The following is an 18907-nucleotide window of genomic DNA, read 5'->3' on the forward strand; positions in this document are numbered from 1 at the left end:
AGTCGTATTTTACCTTCTGATGTAATACTTAAGAGTTTGTTCACAGAGATTGCGTGGTACACAGAGAGACTTGGAGAGACTCCTAACAGATGGATTCATTTTTGGGGAGGACGTGTTTTTCTATGTAATACCTTTAGAACAGAATTTATTTGAAAAGAATAACAAATCGTGATAGCAGGCATTTTTGTACATCTAATAAATTGATCACAGCCCTATCTAATGATCAGTCCTTGTGCTTTCTTTCAAAATGTTTGTAGACTAGTAAAGTATGTAATTGTTTCTATTTTAAATATCCACACTTTCTAGATCAGTTTCAAGTAATTCTTAACTTCAGACTTTATGATTTTAGAGCCTAGCACTTGGTGACAGCCTATTGTAATGAAGGCAATGTTCAGAATTCTCCTTCAGGTATTCAGGGCTGCCAAGTTTTATTACTTTTTTTTTTTTAAAAATTTTAGTATTATTGAGTATCCTAAAGCATGATGAGTTGTCCAGTATGTTGCACGTATGTTCTTTTTTATTCTTATCACTGATGAAAAACTGTCAAGGTAAGTGATGTAAGAAACCCAAACCCAAAACTACTGTTGGTGATTCAACAGCATAAAAATCTGCAAATGAAGTCTGTTGTATAGCTCTGTGCTTTCACTATTAGTGGTCTTTAAATGCTTTCACCCACTTTAGCACATACTATTTCCAGATTGTAACTGTGACTGACTTTTAAGCAAGGTCTAACAGTACATCTGTATTTGTGATGAAAATGCATGCAAACTGGGTCAGTACTGCAATATGCTGGAAGATAAGTCTTTGTTTTGTTAAATGCTTCAGATTCCAGAGGATTCTGCTTCTGTTTCTGCTAAAACCTACCTTAAAAGTAAGATGAAATATTTATACTGGAGCTTGTTCAATCAGGTGGTCATTTTGTTTGGCAGACTGGGTCACCTTTTGGGGAACTAACAGTTCATGAGCTGAAAACTCATGTGAGGTTTTTGTGAGCACCACAATATTGGAACACATGGACCGATGCTATGACATTGTCATAATGTTGCTGGAAAACACATTTTCATAAGTCAGCGAGGGTGAGATGAGACTTTGATTGTGAACTGAAAGATATCCTGCAGAACTCAAGAAGGCAAAAACTGGTACCACAGAAACACTTCTCTGTCAATAACTCATGATACTTTGAGAAAGCTCTTTGACATATCTGGGCTTCTCATGGTGGTTATCTGTACATCCATCTCCTATTATTTTTGATTTTTTTCATCTAAGTCATTTGCTGACAGAGATTCCTGGAAATCCTCTACTGTTAAACCATTACAGTGCTTTTTGATGTGCAACATGGGACTCAAGGTGACAACAGATTTGATTGGAATGTGCTAGACTGAATTTATAGCCGTAACTGCTGTTTAGCTACTAATTCACAGGCTCCTGTGCTTACCATGGGGTTCACTTGCTTTCCTGTATAGTGGAGTCTAGTGCTCATTAGTGGCTGGTGTTCGCTTTTGCTGCTTGCTGTAGTGCTGTGCTGCTTCTCACCTTACTCTGCTGTGCCTGGGAACAGCTTGGTAACAGCAGTGGCGATGCTGCACTGGGCAGGCTGGAACTCCTGTGTGAACTGGAGTTGAGGGGGCTGTGACCTATGTGTAAGCCCATGTGGCAGCAGGACACCCTGAAGTGTCTTGGCTGCGAACGCATCCTCCCCTGAGCAGGAATATCTCGAAGTGGCTGTGGCCATGGTTATGTCTGTACTACAGCAGGTGTACCTCTGAGGGATAAGTCCACACTGGAGAAGGTGCACCTGGAAGCATCTGTGGCTGTGCATGGGTGCACATCAGCTTGTGAATGCACACTCAAATTGGGAAAGATTTGGGGATCCCTAATTTGTATCATACCTGAAACTAAATCTGAATTAATTACAAAAATGTATTTTTTCTGTGCTTTATAGACAGCCTGGGAGTAAAGTACTTATGGTGAATAACATTATGTTCACTACTTGTACCTCGGTGACAGCACAAATTACCAGAAGTAGAAATACCTTTCTTGCATTAAGCATAGGCATTTTGAAAATGGGCTATAATAAAAAGTTTACAGGTTTCAGTGTTTGAACTACAATGGCTGCAAAGGTGGTGTTCTTGCTGCAACTCTTTAAATTACTGCTTGAAATACGAACACGTTTAAGCACTTAAGGTTTGATTTCTAAAACTGCTATTTACTTCTATGCAGGTTCTTTGCATAGTTTACTTGGTAAAAGTAAACTTTGATCTCAAGAGTGCACAATCTGACAAATGGGGTTGAAGTTACAAAAGAATTGTGGCATTCTCAGAATCAGTAAGTAGATATTACTGAAATGTATTTTATTTAAAGAAAAATGGTGGCAACATTTTACAACTGAAATGCTGAAGCTAGGGCTTCCTGGAGGAATGACAGATTGATAAGAATGGCACAGAATCCTCTGGAACAGCATATTTGGTCTGATCTGTAACTTTCAGGATATTCAAATTGAAATTGCTGGCCAGCTTTTTAGGCTGTTAAATAAACAGGTGCCAAGGTACTGTGTAGGACACTTCATGGCTGTCAGCTAGATTGCTAGTGATTGTTACCCATGAGAACTTCAAGGTATCTAAGGTCTGTAGCATTTGTAACTGAGCAGAAACCTGATTACCACTTACGTAAGTGCTTCCAAATTCTAGCATGTAGCTAATCTGGAGGAGAGGAGAGAATAGAATATTGTTTTATGCTGCTATCTCCTCTGTAATAACAGGGATTTGAGATACCATATAAACATGATGAAAACATGGTTAACAACTGAAACATTTACAACACAAATTACAGCAAAGAGCTAACAGTGCAATAAATACCTCAGAAGACAGCATGCAAGGGTTAGGATTAGTGTTTTAAGTGACAAGTATGCTGGATCCCTAAACACTGTAGAATGTTTTTGTCAAAACCCAATGTTAAGCCAAAATATGAAGATGGGCAATATAAGGAGTAGTGGAGTTTGCGTGGGCTTTTCTAATGCTTAAAGGCTGTATGAGAGAACATGGAGAAATGATTGAGCTGAGCTAGCAAGCAGCAAAGATCTGCACAGTCAGCAGACACTTTTAAATAGGCAGTCAGTATGCTCAGCTCACATACACAGAGTGTGGGCAAAGTGTCTCATATCCAGAGCGTTTCTATGCTACAGACATAGAGCAAATAGCTCAGTGGAAAGTGCTGACCCATATTTATCCATCATCTTGAACATGATTTACAATGTGTGTGAACACTGTGCTGTTTGAACTAGCCTAATAGTGATATGATATGAAGCATTCTGCTTCGTAGCTATAGCAAACACAGGTAAGAAACATAAGTTCTTCCTTGAACTAGTATCTTATTTATTATAACAATACTCACTGCTAAATAAAATTTGGATCTTTTCACATCAGGGCTGGATAATCATGGTTTGGAAAATTATCTCCAGGAGAACTCTTAAGTGGTGGAGTTTTATTTGCAAAACTACAGCACATTTAAAAGAGTATTGTGCTGATACTAGTGCTGTCCCAGCGTTTGACTTTGCTTAAGTTATTACCTAACTTCTCATTCCCAAGAGGTAAAATCTTAAATCTATTTATGCTAAGAATCAATCCTCATTCCTATTTCTGGCACTGAAAGTACAAATGAAGAAAATAATATGAACAGAGAGAAAAAGTCACACTATTTCTTCACCACATTATGATTCTTTCCCACTTCTACTGCTCTTTAAATTCATATTCAGAACCACTAGAAAATTTTAAAGGAAGCTTGAGGCAATTTTTTTTCTGATAAGCCCAATTACCAACAAAAGCATCATTCTTACATACATTCTTACATTCTGAATGTTACAAGTTTTGTAAAGAATGTGAGACTACACTTGGACTAAGTCTGAGGGTACAAGGTCAGCCAAGCAGATAAAGAGGAGAGTAGGACTTTAGTCAACCAAATCAGTTTGAGAAACACGTAGGTGGAACCTAAACCCAGTCTTTTTTAGGTAGAAGAAGGAGATTTTTGTGATGACCTGAAGATGACTGTGCAGAGTGTGTTCAACACAAGATACTACTTAAAGTTCTGGGACTGGAAGGGTGGAATTAATTTTAACTGTTTCCGAACATCAATAAGCAGTGAATATATCTACAGCTGAGCTCAAGTCAGAGACATTTGTCTTCCTAGCCAGTGGAGAGAAATTGATATTTTTAGGATATTATTTTCTGATTTCTGCTGGACCTCTGCATTAGGATGAAATTAACTGCTCTTGAAAGCACCTAGCAGAGAAAGAATAAATCCTTGGTTGCATTCCTTCAAGGAATTGCCTTCAAGGGAGGATGGGACAGTCCCGATTCAGGCTCTTCTTCATCCAGTCCCAGATGATAAGAACACTGTTATTTGATCTGTTGCAAAGCTCATTTCCATAAAGAATAAATTGTTTCTTTATTGGGAAACCACTGATTTAAGAGTAATGGTTGAACTCTGAGCGAATTATTTGAGAAGTCAGGAATGCCACCATGTCTCTGTCCTGTAAGTAACAATAAGAGACTTCAACTTATCTTCAGAATTCTTGCACAAACAGCAGTTAGTGTAATATGCAAAAGCTTTTGGGAACGTACAGTGTTCTGCAATTCATGCTTGAGCTGGCTAGATTGATATTGAATGCAAACTGTTTTTTCAGCACCACCTTAATTTGCTCCTAGATACCTCTGCTTTGAGTGCAAAGCTCCATCTAGAGAAAGCACGTAGTAATATCACAATCTCTTTCACCCTCACATGGCCTTTAGGGCAGGAGGATGTCCCTAGATGGAGGGACACTGATTCTGAGAACTTAGAAGTCTGGGTAGATAGCTAGTTCTAATCTTCCAGCGTGAGGCAGTAACTAAAATGTCATATGTGATCCTTAAGGTAGATATACAAGGATGTCTGAGAAAGGAGCAGGAGGGGTTGATGTTCTTTGGCACCCTTTAATTTGACATAAATGACTGCTGGAATATATGCATTTCTGAGGCTTGCAAGTTAAAAAGGATGTTGATGAATAGGGGTGGATTGAGTAAAAAACTGGAATGTTTATTAAAAATCAAATTTATTTTGTTGAGTGTAACAAAAGGTGAGCCCTAGAGCAAAGGGAGAGAAACCATCAACAGCAACATCAACTCTTGGGAAGGACTGGGGACGCTGGCAACTCACCAAAACACTCCCCTCAGAGTCACGCCAAGAAGGGTGCAGAGGGGCTGGGGAAGGGTGAGCACAACAGCAGAGGACGGGATAAATAGTAGGAAGTTTGCTAATCATTGTTGGTACATATTATTGAGACACTTACTGTATTAGTATTCTTTTCTTTCTCCTCCTCCTCCCCCCTCTTCTTTTTTCTCTGGAATAATTACATCTGTAATAACAGTAATCTTTTGATCAAGCTGCTAAGTTCATTCCTAGCTCTGCAGACAAGGTGTTTCCTCATTCAATCACACAATCAGCGAATGTCCTATGGTAGTGAATTCCACAACTGAGTTATTTGCTGTGTGAAAAAAGCATGTCATTTGTTTAAAATCTCCCACAACATTTAATTGGCAGTGCTTTGCTTTTTGAGTTAGAAGAAATAATAAATATCTCACTACACTCAGTATATCAGCTCTGTCAGATCCTTTCATGTGGCCAAGATGAAGACCTCTACTGTTTCTGTTTTTCTGATGTGGATGGGCTTCCATATTTTCCTATATCCCTGGGCAGCCTGCTGCTTTTCTCTATGCTTCTTGTTTTATTGCCTGCCAACTTTATTTTTAGGGCTGACAAAACAGTAAGAATTCCCACCCCCTAATAATTTTCCTCAGCCTTTTCCAACAAACAGTGATTATCTGTACTTCTCTGGCTTGTGGTGGTTCCTGCTGTAACAATAATCAAAACAGATAATATTTTCTCTCTGCCTTCGCTAATATTTTTACTCTTATAGATAAATCCAAAATAATTCCATTGACGTCAATGGAGCTACTTCAAATTGACATTGCTGAAACTGAGAGCATAATTATGATACCATTAAGAACATCCTGTTTGAGGTGGGTTTTGTTGAAGATACAGTTTTATAGAAACAGAAAAAAAGAACATCTTCAAATTGGATGAAATTTCAAGTTAACAGTATCAAGGAAAAAAAGAAGAGGATGATACTGTAACAGGCCATAGTTCATATTTTTGCAGCTCATCAGCACTTCCCATTATATATCTGTGAGCTTTTTACCTTTGGCAGCTTTAATATACATTGATAAGGCTGGAATTGATGATGACATTGTTTTTTTTCTCCAAATATCTTAATACCAGATATGACTAGCCCTCAGCTAGAATATGCAGAGCTGGGGTGGGAGCTCAGCTGGCTGATGGAAGGGTTTTCCCTGTCTTATGAATGCATCACGGGTGACATGATGCTGCAGGCAGTACCCTTATTTCTCTTAGGAACAGCAGCCAGTAAAGGCAAATATAAATTTTTATTGCTTGTCTGAGAAGGAAAAAGGGTCCTAGATGAAACTGTGTATAAATGAGAAAGAAAATGGACAACTGTTCAGAAAGCAGTGAGACAGACATTTGTTAAGTAGCCAGAAGAAGATAGGGTTGGCAAAATAACCTTGTAAAAGAAGTGTGAGAGAGAGTGAGTGCTTGGGCAGATTGCAAAACTTGGGAAAGCCAGTTGGATTTAAGGATATATCTAGTAGAGAGGGAAAAAAAAAAAAAAAGAAGGAAAGAGTCAAACATAAGGATATCTGCATTGGGTCCAAAATATATCTGTGCACTTCAGTGTTTGGTCTTCCCTGAGGATCACCTAGACAATAATAATAGGATAAACAGTAGTAGTAGTAGTGATTCCTCAGAAAATGTATTTGTTTTTAGTAATTTGTAGGTCAGGAAGTCCATGAGGCTTTGTACTTGATCATATACTGGGTATTTTTTTTTTCTCTGTGAATTTGCTCAGACAGTATTTGAACCATGTAAACTTTTAAGTACTAAGATTATAAAATAAAAGGGATTTCCTCAAGAATTATGGCCTTTTTGGAAGTGAGTTACCAGTATAGCAGCACCAGGACTGGATTCTCCCATGGTGAAATCAGACAAGCTCCACTGAATGTCACACTTAACACTGTGTGCAGAAATGCCTCACTGCAAAGGAAACCAAGGCTCTGAGACCATGTACTTTTCATGGCATGACCTCTACTTTTTACTACTTTGGTCTCACTCTCAGATACAGAAAACAAAGGGTTGCAGGTTGCTGTGTACTTTACAGCTGGACTCAGTGTCACTTCATATGTTGGAGGACTATTTTGCCGTAATTGAGAACTTGGACTAAATGTGTATTTCTTACCTTTAGATGTTTTATCTATTACTCTTCACCCATCCTTGAGATGACAGTCTCGCTTCATTCCTGAGGCACTGTCTTTATGTAGTTTTTCTATTGTTGCTCTTTTTGGTAGGCTGTTTGTTGGGGAGATGAATGAATTTAATGAAGGTGCCTCTATGCCCGGTATAGCTGTCTTCTTGGATTGCTTTCAGTAATGAAATGTTTCCATTTCTAGGATTCCAGAGGAAATGAATCCCAAGGACATCATGTCATGTGTTTCACAGAGAAGCTCTGAGTTAAAGATGGTTCTCCTTCATTGGGTGGGAGATGTCATAAACTGAAAGAAAGGACTAAAGTTTGAATGTGCAACATAGCCAGACACTGTTACTGTCACCAAGGAAGAGACAATGCATACACAGTAATTACAAAAATATCTTAACATATCTAAAAAGGAGAGGTGTTATATAAAGAGATAAAAGAGAAAGGAAAAGAGCAGTGACTTAAAACTAGAGAAGGGCCGTTGATAACCCTCCCCAAGTATGTAATTAAAGTGGGAATTGCTAGTGCTTTGAGTAAAATGCAGATGGGAAGAGTAAAAAGCAGATAGGAAGAGACAAGGACTCTTCTTGCAGTATTTCTGATGGCTCAGGAAATTACAAGCTTCCTCGCTTCTTTTGATGTCTTCAGATATGCAAACTGTTTCAAAACCTTGTAAAATGATAAATATTTAAATCTGGATAATGAAGAAGAGCTAGAGCATAGTGCTGCACTTTTATTCACAAGAATAAAATAACCTGTGGTAGTGTTTCAATTTGTACTAATCAAACCTAATCTGTGCATACATCTATATTTCTGGTTAAATTTATGTATGACAGTTATATTTAAAAGCACATCCTAAAAGAAAGAAAAATTAATGTATGGTACAAATAAAATCCTCCAAACATAGGCATTTTGTCTTCAACTTTTATTAGACAGCAGATGAAGTAGAGTAAATAGTGTAGTGTGAAAAATAGTGTTTTCCTACAGGTCCTGTGCACCTCTTGTGTACAGTTCTACCGCACATACAAGGACTTTGACCTCCTAGAGTGTCCCCTTGTGTTTGATGGAGTAGGCTCAGGATAACTAACTGGGTAAGCCCCGATAACAGCTTCTCTGGGGTAGGAACCATGACTTTAAAAACATGAGTGGAGCTTATCCTTTATATACAGATGGTCAAAGGACCCATCAGAAATGTTAACACTTTTCTTTCCCCAAGCGAGTTCTTTTGCTGCTCGTTGTACTACCTGGGACAGCACAGCTGCATTTAATGTGTTTTTATTTGACAGAATTGTAGTGGAGGCAAACAAAAAAATCATAGCCCTACCAAAACATAATACTATGTGATTACCCATTTCTTCTTTTGTGGGGAAGTGGAGGGACCAGATGCAATTTAAGTGACAGAATGCACTTAGAGATGCCCTCAGATACATGCTGGAGTGAGCATGTAAAAACTTACACAGAATGCAGTAGAATGAAGTGAAGAAGGAAGAGGCAGCAGCACCCATGCTAAATCTGCTCTTCTCCCTAGTTTCCCCTAATGGTGGGATGTGTGGTAACTGCTGCGGGCTTGTGAACAGCTGAGATGTACTTTACCAGGGCTTGTAAAGCCTGTGCAGATGGCCGCGCCGTACCACTAGGTGGAAGCAGATGTTACGCGGTTCACACCGGCTAAGCAGGGTGAGCTGTGCCAGGGGCAGCCGCTTTTCCCAAAGGAGAGGTCAGCTGTGTGAATAGAAGCACCACAGGAGCAAGAGGTGAGATGGTGCTGACAGGTCATCAGTGACACCTTTGCCCTCTGTGAGGACAAAAGAATTCTGATGGTAGCTCATGCGCTGCCGAGATGCTGTCTGAGCTTCTCAGTGAAGGCTACTTCAGAACATAGGGGTGCCTCTCTCCCACCTTCTGCTCATCCTGACTTAGGCCAGTCAGCTTGTGTGCTTGCTGGAAGTTGTCTCCCATATGTGTTCCATTGTCAGGACAATCTTCCTAGGAACTCACCTCTGGAGTTCTAGCCCATTCATCTCCTCAGTTACTACAGAAATGAATTGTACACTCGGAAACAGATCAGCTGCTTTCAGTCAGGTATTTGCTCTCACACCTTCCTCATTTGTCAGTGCAGCGCTTCCTCCAACATGGTGTGCGGATTGTCCCATCTGTCCTTAGGAATGATTCTGCACAGCCTTTCTTCTGGTAATGTCTGTTATCTATGTCTGTTTTCTTTTTAAGAAGCACTAGTGAGTGACTTGGGCTCAATAAAGAACATCATGTGCCACTCTTTTGTACTGTGTTCACCTGGGTCTTTGGCCAAGAGACACGTGTACTTCCTGTCAGTGGTGGCGTATTTCCAGACCCCCCCCAGGCTGACCTGGGTTGTCCAGGCATCCACACCGGCTATGGAGCTCACTAGTCCTGTTCTTTGCAGACTTTAATACATTCTGGGATCTGATCTTGTATTCTGTGACTTCCTGTTTTTCTCATACCTCAGGACACTTGTACCCTCAGAAGAATATCCACATAGCACTAGCTATCACAGAATCACAGAATCACAAGGTTGGAAGAGACCTTTGAAGATCATCGAGTCCAACCATTCCCATCCTAAGATAAACCAGATCTCTAAGTACCTGATCAACCCTTTTTTTGAACACATCCAGGGAAGGTGACTCAACCCCCTCCCTGGGCAGCCTGTTTTGGGCCCTGACAACTCTCTCAATAAAAAACTTTTTTCTAATATCTAAAACCTGCCCTGGCACAGCTTCATGCCATTTCCCCTTGTTCTATCTTCTGTCACCTGGCTGAAGAGACCATCGCCCACCTCTCTACAACCTCCCTTCAGGTAGTTGTAGGTAGTGATAAGGTCTCCCCTCAGCCTCCTCATCTCCAGGCTAAACAGCCCCAGCTCCCTCATCTGCTCCTCATATGATTTGCCCTCCAGCCCCTTCACCAGCCTGGTTGCCCTTCTCTGCACTTGCTCAAGGACCTCAATGTCCTTTTTATGGTGGGGAGCCCAGAACTGCTCACAGTACTCAAGGTTCTGCATAGGAAGTTCCGCACCAACATGCGGAAGAACTTTTTCACAGTAAGGGTGATGGAGCAGTGGAATAGGCTGCCCAGGGAGGTGGTTGAGTCTCCTTCTCTGGAGATATTCAAGTCTGGTCTGGATGCCTATCTGTGTAATGTGAGATAGGGAGCCTGCTTTGGCAGGGGGGTTGGACCCGATGATCTCTTGAGGTCCCTTCCAACCCCTAAGATTCTGTGATTCTGTGATTCTGTGTGGCCTCACCAATGCCGAGTACAGGGGCACAATCACCTCCCTAGACCTACTGGCCACACTGTTTTTGATACAAGCCAAGATGCCATTGGCATTCTTGGCTGCCTGGGCACACTGCTGGCTCATATTCAGACTGCTGTCAACCAACACCCCCAGCTACTTCATCTTTGAGCTTCAGGTGGAAGAAACTGGAGTGTTTTCAAACTTCTGTCTTACCAAAGGTGAGAAACTTTTCTGAGGGGGAAGCACTTCAAGGAATGATACTTCAATATCCTATCCTTACCTATCTGTGACATGTTGGATGTCTCAGTGACTTATTTCAGTCATCCCACTATCTGGTGCTGCTTCTTGCATCAGATAATATTAGGTTAGATGGACAGGATAATAGGAATTCTTTATGGAATAACCTGCTGTCCATCTGGCAGATCTGGAAATATATCTCTCCTCCCCTCTTCAGCTGGTTGCTCCCTTTCCTGTAGGGTTGCTGTCTTGACATTTCTGGAGGCACTCACAGAGCAGTGGTGATCCTGTAGGTGGTGAAGATCCTTTTTCAGCTGCAGTATGTTGAAGGTAAAGTGTCAGCTAGGAAGGGGGTGATTAGAAGAGGAAGTCAGGAAAAGGTAGTTTCCCAATGTGACAGACAGGAATTGACCTTCATTCCTTACAACTTGTTTTGCATCTCTTCCAGTTTCAGGGAGCCATGAGGAGCAAACACTGGAGATCAATTGGCACCCAGAAACTCTTAGCAGGGATTAGGCCTACCTTGGGAAGTGTATTAGTGTCTAAATGCTATCCTTGGAAATGTGTATTTCTAGTGGCAGATCAAGCAGGACATCTGTCTTCTGAGTCTATGTAGATTAAACTTGTCTCTCCTCCTTTTCACCCATCCCTTGAATGGCAAAAGGTGCCACCACTTTCTTGTGTCCCCCATTGCCCATGAGCAGACTTCCCTTTTTCAGGTGTCCTTCGCCAAACCTGGGGCAGTGCAAAACGTTTTGCCAGTTGTATGTGGACTCAGAGCCCTTGCATCACCAGGCAGCAGTGAAAAGGATTTGGGTAAGGGCTGAGAAATGCTGTCAAGTTTTTGAGAGACTAGACCTTTGCGCACATTTGGCAAATGTGTTGAGGTAGAAGCAGCCTCACGTAAAGGAGCATAAAAAAACCTCCTAATGGAGAAACCATTGGTCCCATTTGTCTGTCTATAACCTCTTGGAGGGGTTATTTAATTTCCCAGGGAAATGCCAGAAGAAAAAACAGACAAAAAAATTACACAACAGAGTATACAAGTTTGGGGGTTTTTAATTGTTAATTGAAATTGTATGAAGTTCAAATAAATCAATATAAACATTCCGGGATAGATAGTGCCGTCCAGAAGTTTACCACTTTAATTAGCAAGGGGATTAAAATTGTTTTGGAATACCAAACCAACCAGATGTGAATTCTCTGGCCTTTTCGACATAATCTCTTCAGAAGGTTGATGGCTTTTTCCCTGTGGGAAGGAAGCACAAAACATTGAGACTGTACTGGAAATGGACAATGCAGACACTATGATTTGTTCCTAGTGTTCCTCTAGTGTGCCCTGAGGAAGGTGGTTCTTAAAGAAATCAAACCCAGCAAAGTTTATCCCATGGGGTTATGCTCTACTCATACTGCTGAGGAGCTGTGAAGTTTCTGAGGAGTTTCTGCCTTCATTGACTTGGTAAGTGGCACAGTATCTCTCACTTTCCTTGCCAGTAGCTCCACTCACTGAAACAACTCATTTGCAGTGTAAGGTCCACAGAATGTGTTTGGCAATATGTAGGGGTGCAGGAAGCCAGACAGTGCACCAGGCTACTGCACTGCTTCTCTGGTTGTGGTGGGGACATGCTACTGAAAGAACATAGTGGATGAAATGTACAGGAGTGTGTTTTTCCCATGTTTGTTGCCCTTCCTTCTTTTTGGTAATATGATGGGACCCTTGCAGTCAGGGGGAGTAGTGAAACCTGCGCCCCAGTAGGTTTTATCTTGAAAGTTAAATTTCATAATGAATTTACCATATAACGACTGAATTCCTTGTATGTCGTCATCTGAAAGTTTGAAGGTTGCTGGGTCTACATATGCGTATATAGGGTACATCAGAGCTCCACGGATATTTGAATGATCCAGTCCCAAAGAATGGCCAAATTCATGGGCAGCCACAATGAACAAATTAATTTCTGCAGCACAAGAGCATAAAAAAATATATTAAAGGTATGGCTTCTTTGTTTTTTTAGCAAATAAAGACTCGAAGTAGCAGGAGAATTTGTATCTTTCATTCCCTTGGAATGAAACCTCAGAGTTTTGATTGGTTATTACTGAACTTTCTTATGTCACTGTAGTATTTTATTGAACACATTAGTGATCCCTTGCATACGCATCTAGAGAACCTGAATCTCTTTCCAACTCTGCTTTTAGTCAACCTTATTTCAGCAACAAGTTATTTTACCTTTTCATAATTTATGTAGAAAACAGGTTCATAGTCCTTGTTTAACCTGTGAAAAGTGCTTTAAAATACGGGCAGAACAGACATTATGTAGCTGCTAATGATAATGAAACACAAGTATTTAGGTAGTTGACAAGAACAGAAGTGTTTGTATTGAAATGGTACCAAAGCATGAAGAGTTATGGAAAGCATTTCCTATGGTTGCATTCTTCTAATATCTACAATATTTGCTTTTCTTCTTCATAGACACGTGGGTTTTACCTTGGTTGGTCTCTGACCACTTTTCATCATCATCAAAATGAGCATCTCCACCAAGACCACTTCCAGGTGCGAATGCATGAGCTAGTGTACCACCTCGTCCATCAAAAGGGTATCCATCACCATGCGCTGCATGTGGAAAGAAATAAGTGGCATCAGATGGCATCAGCTGTAATGATTAAATTCAGCAAACTGAAGCATGTTGCTTGTTTGTGATAGTTTTTTTTTCATTACCAATCCTTAAAAAAATATTCCTATGATAGCAGCAAAGCCGTAAAAGCAGGAATAAGGCTTAGGAAACACTCTCCAAATTCATGACTTAAGTTCAAAACTTGGATTTGATAATTCAGGCTGATGCATGTTTCAGAAAGAGGTGAACATTTATTCCTGAGCCTTTGTCAGAAGTGTGTTTCTGAGGCAACGATTGGATTATTTCAGAATCAATACATAACGTTTGACAACATTATAAGCCCTTGAATGTTTTCAGTGTTAGAAAGTGCTGGTCAATATTAGTTGTAGACATTCTCACCTGTACCGATTTTAGTAGAAGACAGTGATTTGGGATAGATAATCATGTTCCTGAAGAACTGTGTTCATTTGTCACCAGCCATGGGATGTGGTCTACTACCTACTTCTATCAGAGTACATGTGAAATGTTAGCATTTGCTGCTTTGAGTACAAGAGCTGACAGGATGATGTATTCGTACCAGCTGTGAAAATATCCCCCTACTCCTTAGTGAGCCTGTGACTTGACTGAGGAGTATTTGGGGACCTAAATGCTATTTTATGTCCTGTCCCCTGGACCATGTGGATGGACCTTGCGGCAGGACTTACACAAGCAGAAGACACCTAGTCCTAGGGCATGATGAGGAATTAAAACCCATTCCACCCTTCAGGATCCTTTCTCTCTTTGACTGGCACTTAGTCAGCTCCTCATGAGAACATAACATGTTTCCCACCAGTATGAGCTTGGACGATTTCAGTATTTATATGCAGTCATCTACTTGTAAATCATGTGTCTGATCTTCACTTATAGTCAATGGAGATCAAGTAAATATTGTCAGTGGGCCTAGAGAACAAGTCAGCTAACCTTAAAGTAGGAGTTTTTGTTTGTTTGTTGGGGATTTTTTTTGTTGAGTCAGTTCATGTGCCAGGCACAAGTTAAAGGCATGGCTACATTCATCTATTAGGATCACAAGTGAGCTTCTGAAGGGACTCTACTGGTCATCCACATTTTCCATGCTTTGGCTTGCACCTTGGTGCAATCTTGGAGGGCACCAATGGGATTCCTTATGGAAGAAAATCAACCAGAAGATACTCTCTATTGCAAAACCCACTGTACCCCAGTGGCCAATGACTCTTTAGTCCAGGGAAACAAACTAGATCTAGACCAGAGTAAACCTGATTGAATCCAGCCTGTGGAGGCTGGATCATCAGAACCTGCTGGTTTGCTCTACAGATCTGTCCCCATTTGTTTGCACTATTTGTCAAGGCCAACAGAGCCTTGAACATCTAAATTTAGGTGTCTCATTCTGGATCTGAATTCTCCCTGCATTTCACAGCTATAACTCTGAAAGGATTTTTTAAAGGTTTCATAGGAGTAAGACCGAATGATAACATATACATTTGGTAGCACGATAAAGAGAAGATGAGATCTTTGTGGACTTCAGAATAATTGCAAACTATCTGCTCTTTCTGAAAGCTGTGGTTATAAAAATGCATGCTTTAAGTAAAATTTTGTTTTAAAAAATGACAGATATTCTCACCCCAACGTGAAAATCGAATCATAATGTCTGCAGTTCCAAAGTATATTCTTTCAAACTGCAGTGGAGTCACTTCACTCCATACGTCAAAAGCCATTTTAATTGCATTATCCACTTGCTTTCGGGATAGATCAAGTGTATAACTGAAAATCCTGGCAGCAAAAAGAAGCAGATTAATGTCATTTAGGGTTTGAAGGAAACTCACATAGTTAAAAGTAACCCCTTTCCCTATAAAATCTGAAGCTTCACTAACCTGTAAGTCAAACGGGTTTTTTCCCATTTTGGACTCCCAGGAAATAAACTGTAGTCTGCTGTATCAGGGACTCCACATCTGGGGCTTTCCATTAGTTCTTTTGTTTCAGGATTTAATTTTCCAGTTACCTTCAGGTGGAAAAAACTCTGCATTTGTTTAATCCTCTCTTCTAAGCTTAGGGTTTGTGTTTTTGAAAAAGTTGGAAAGAATTTATTAAGATATTCCTGGAAGAAGAAAAGGAAAATAAAATTAATACATATATCTGTGGTCTTTGGTAATTGCATTTTACATTTGATTGAATTTTTCCATCATTCTGCAGCCATGGCTGGTTTTAGATGTATTTTTTCTTCCTATTTCAGTTTACCAAATGCTGTTGTCTCCACTGTATAAGTTAGCATAAATAAAAGGAATTGCAGTAGCCATGAAACACTGTAAACAAGTAATCCTTTTAAGTAAACACAATTTACTGAGCCCTCAAATGCACAGCCTTCCAGCATAGTCTACATAATATTTTTGAGATGTTTTAAAAAAATGCATGCTCCCCTTTATTTACCAGTTGGAACTTGGTCTCTTTTGTAAGTTAGACTTTGGATGTCTAAGCTAGTCAGCAAGTTTAAATCCTTTTATGTCACCTCTGCAAGAACTGTTGTGATAATGTAAGATAGTGTAAACAGATAGGAAAGGAATGTAGAAGCTGAATAAAAAATAAGGTTATTTGTAATGCAGTTACATTGTCCCCCTGTAAACTTACCTGTACATTGTCGACGTCTGTATTGTTTGCTGACTCTGTTGTAAGTTGTACTGGAACAGCAAGACTCTCAGGTAGGAGGATGGCAGCACAAAGCAGGAGGTATTGCATAGTGCCCGGCTTGCCAAGGAGCCTTGCTACAGCAGAAAGTGTTTGACTTTCTGTCTCCCAAGACCACAGCTAAAATGCTTATATAGACCGTGATCGCCCCAAGCAGCGATTGCATACATGACTCACTGTCAGTGATGTTAATGCAATGTCATCACTATTCTAGGAAGTAAATGAAAGCATGTTAAACAAATCTTTCCCTTGACTTCCCTGTTGATGTCATGTCACATCTAGCAGCCAGCTCTGGCGCTCTTTTTTTTCCTCCATGTTATTCCAGTAGTGAAACCACAGGGTCACAGGGAAGTTCATTTTCTGTAACTTCACCAGTACAGTTACTGCATGACCACTTCTTACTGTGCTTCCTTCAAGCTCCTTATACACAAAGGTGTTTTGCAACAGCCCTTCAGTCAGATAGCCTGCCTGTGTTAATTGATGCAGAGGCAGAGGTGAGATGGATGGGAGCACGGTCTCACTGAAACTGTTGGCATTTCCTAGGGAGGATGCACAGGCCTGTGTAGGTTCTTTTTCTGGTTCATATTTTCTTGTGAGGTATCCTATGCTGCAGGAACTCCAGTTCAGTGAAGTTAAAGAGATTTCTGCTGTTCTTAGCAAGACCAGAAGAGAGCTCTTTAAATGTGCCCTCTAGAAATAGGAGGCTGTGGGAAGCCTTTGTCCCTTTCCTCCCAGAGGAGATGGCCCTTCAGGAGAGTCTTTTTTACACTGGAGAACTAGCTTTACAACAGAATTTACAAGAATGTGTGGAAGCCCTCAGTAAAAATAATGAAAGGATCTTACCCTAACAAATGTGGAGCTACCTCCTCCCTCCAGCTGTACCAGCACAATCTGACGGAGGTTCATGAAGCAATGGCAGAGAAAATCAAAGCTGAGCAAGTCAACCATAACCTCCCTGGTCCCCTGAGTCCAACACTGGTCTCAGCTCTGTTCCACTAGACAACACTGGCGGTGACAGTTTTTGAGGACTGGAAACACCAGTCTGCAGCCTGGCTTGTGATTTTTTTTTCCAGACTGTGCTGTTGTGTGACCATATTACCTTTAATCCAAAAGGAAAGGTGCATACATGGGAAAAGGCCATTACCGTTTGTCACAAGAGGACCTCTCCAAGGGCATGGCTGAACATGTATGGCAGAGTGTGTGTGTTACCAGCTTCAGTCCAGTTCGCTTCTGACTGGTGTGACAAGAAAGACCTCGATTTCCGAGAGGTACGATCTACACCAAAACACTGCTGGATGATGCAGGAGAGGACCACATTGCATGGTAGTGTCCAAAACAAAAGCTAGAGGAGCTGTGGTTCCATCTGATACTGTAAAAAGCCCAGATACCTGCTACGTGACCATTTCTGTACATTTTGGGAGGCTTACAGGAAATCTATCGATGTCCAAATTGTAAAGCATGATGAAAAAAAGCTGGTTTATTTTTAGAAGGAGGTTCATCTTTTTCTTCCTCAACAACTGACTTTATGTCTGACTGCAGCAGTAAAGTAGGATCTGGGTGGCAGGAGATGAGGATGTGTTTAAACCACTTTGTACTCCATGACTCTAGCATGTGGCATTAATTATTTCCTCATATACACAGGAGGAATTTGAAAGCCTCCGGAGCCCCATTCCAGTCGACAGACTGTTGAGCAACTCACATACATCTTTATCTGGGCCATGGGCAAAACTGAAAGGAGGATTTGTAAATACAAGAGCTTGCTGAGGAAGGACAGTCATCATGTTCCTTTCTATTTTCTGCTAGAAATTTGTCAACTCCCATCCTTTTTATGAAAAAGAGAATGGGCTTCAAAGAACATGGGCTTGAACTGGAATTAGAAACTTTCTCTGGAAAGAATTTTCATTTCTTTGGGCTTAAAATTGTCATGAATCAATCTAATAAGATCAATATCGAATCAAAACAGATGATCATTTTTAGATGTAACTGTGTGAATTTTGCAGACTTTATCTTTTTGTCTTGATCTTGAATGACAAAAACTGTCTTGGGTCAGGACAAATAATTTCCTGCCCAGACACCATAGTCATGTCATTTACATTCAGTAGAGAACCTGTGCCTATGCCAGACTGTATGGTTTGTGTAGAGAAAGTTCAAGGAGGTCAGAAAAATTTATGTTGCAGGCATTTAATGATTTAAATCACTGTAGCCACTTAGTGAAAATAAAAAAGCTCTGTGATGTAAAATTCTATGAAGAAGACTCACAATATTGCCACTGTGACATTTTCTGGGGTAAGTAACTCTGCTGTGAACAAGGATGCATGATAAAGCGCTGTCCTATGTGGAGCCCATTGATGGGCATCAGAGCTTTTGTGGTCTAGAGAAAAATACATATATAGAAACAAAGACCTGAGTCTCCTTTGGACAAGAGTGGGATGAAAAAGTGAAGTAGAACTGAATGATTCAGTGGTGAATAATCACTGTTTCTTGGTCATTTGACTTGGACAGGAGGCTCAGCTGAATTTTGCCCAACCTGAATGCAGTCAGCAGTGGAGCTAATGAAAGTCAAGAGCTGCTCAAATGTCTTCATGAATGTTACAAGTCTAGTTGGGGTGGAGTTAACTTTCTCTGTAGAAGCCTGTATGGTGCTGTGGCTAAATCAGTGTTGATAACACACCAGTGTTTTGGGTATTGGTGAACAGTGTTTGTACAGTGTCAAGGATTTCTGTTTCATGCTCTGCTCCC

General features: G+C 40.6%; 1 protein-coding gene across 1 annotated transcript; it reads right to left on the reverse strand.

The window, feature by feature from the left end:
* Nucleotides 1–11939: 11939 nt before the first annotated feature.
* Nucleotides 11940–16119, reverse strand: MMP7 (matrix metallopeptidase 7; the record flags this gene model as incomplete). The annotated part of the gene is made up of 5 exons (XM_084260125.1): nucleotides 11940–12114; nucleotides 12659–12820; nucleotides 13348–13473; nucleotides 15111–15259; nucleotides 16112–16119. The coding sequence occupies 5 exons, from the start codon at nucleotides 16117–16119 to the stop codon at nucleotides 12092–12094; spliced, it is 468 nt and encodes a 155-aa protein (XP_084116251.1). The 3' UTR covers nucleotides 11940–12091.
* Nucleotides 16120–18907: the final 2788 nt, after the last annotated feature.

Source organism: Gallinula chloropus (assembly GCF_964237585.1).
Source record: "Gallinula chloropus genome assembly, chromosome: 1".
NCBI classification, from domain to species: domain Eukaryota; kingdom Metazoa; phylum Chordata; class Aves; order Gruiformes; family Rallidae; genus Gallinula; species Gallinula chloropus.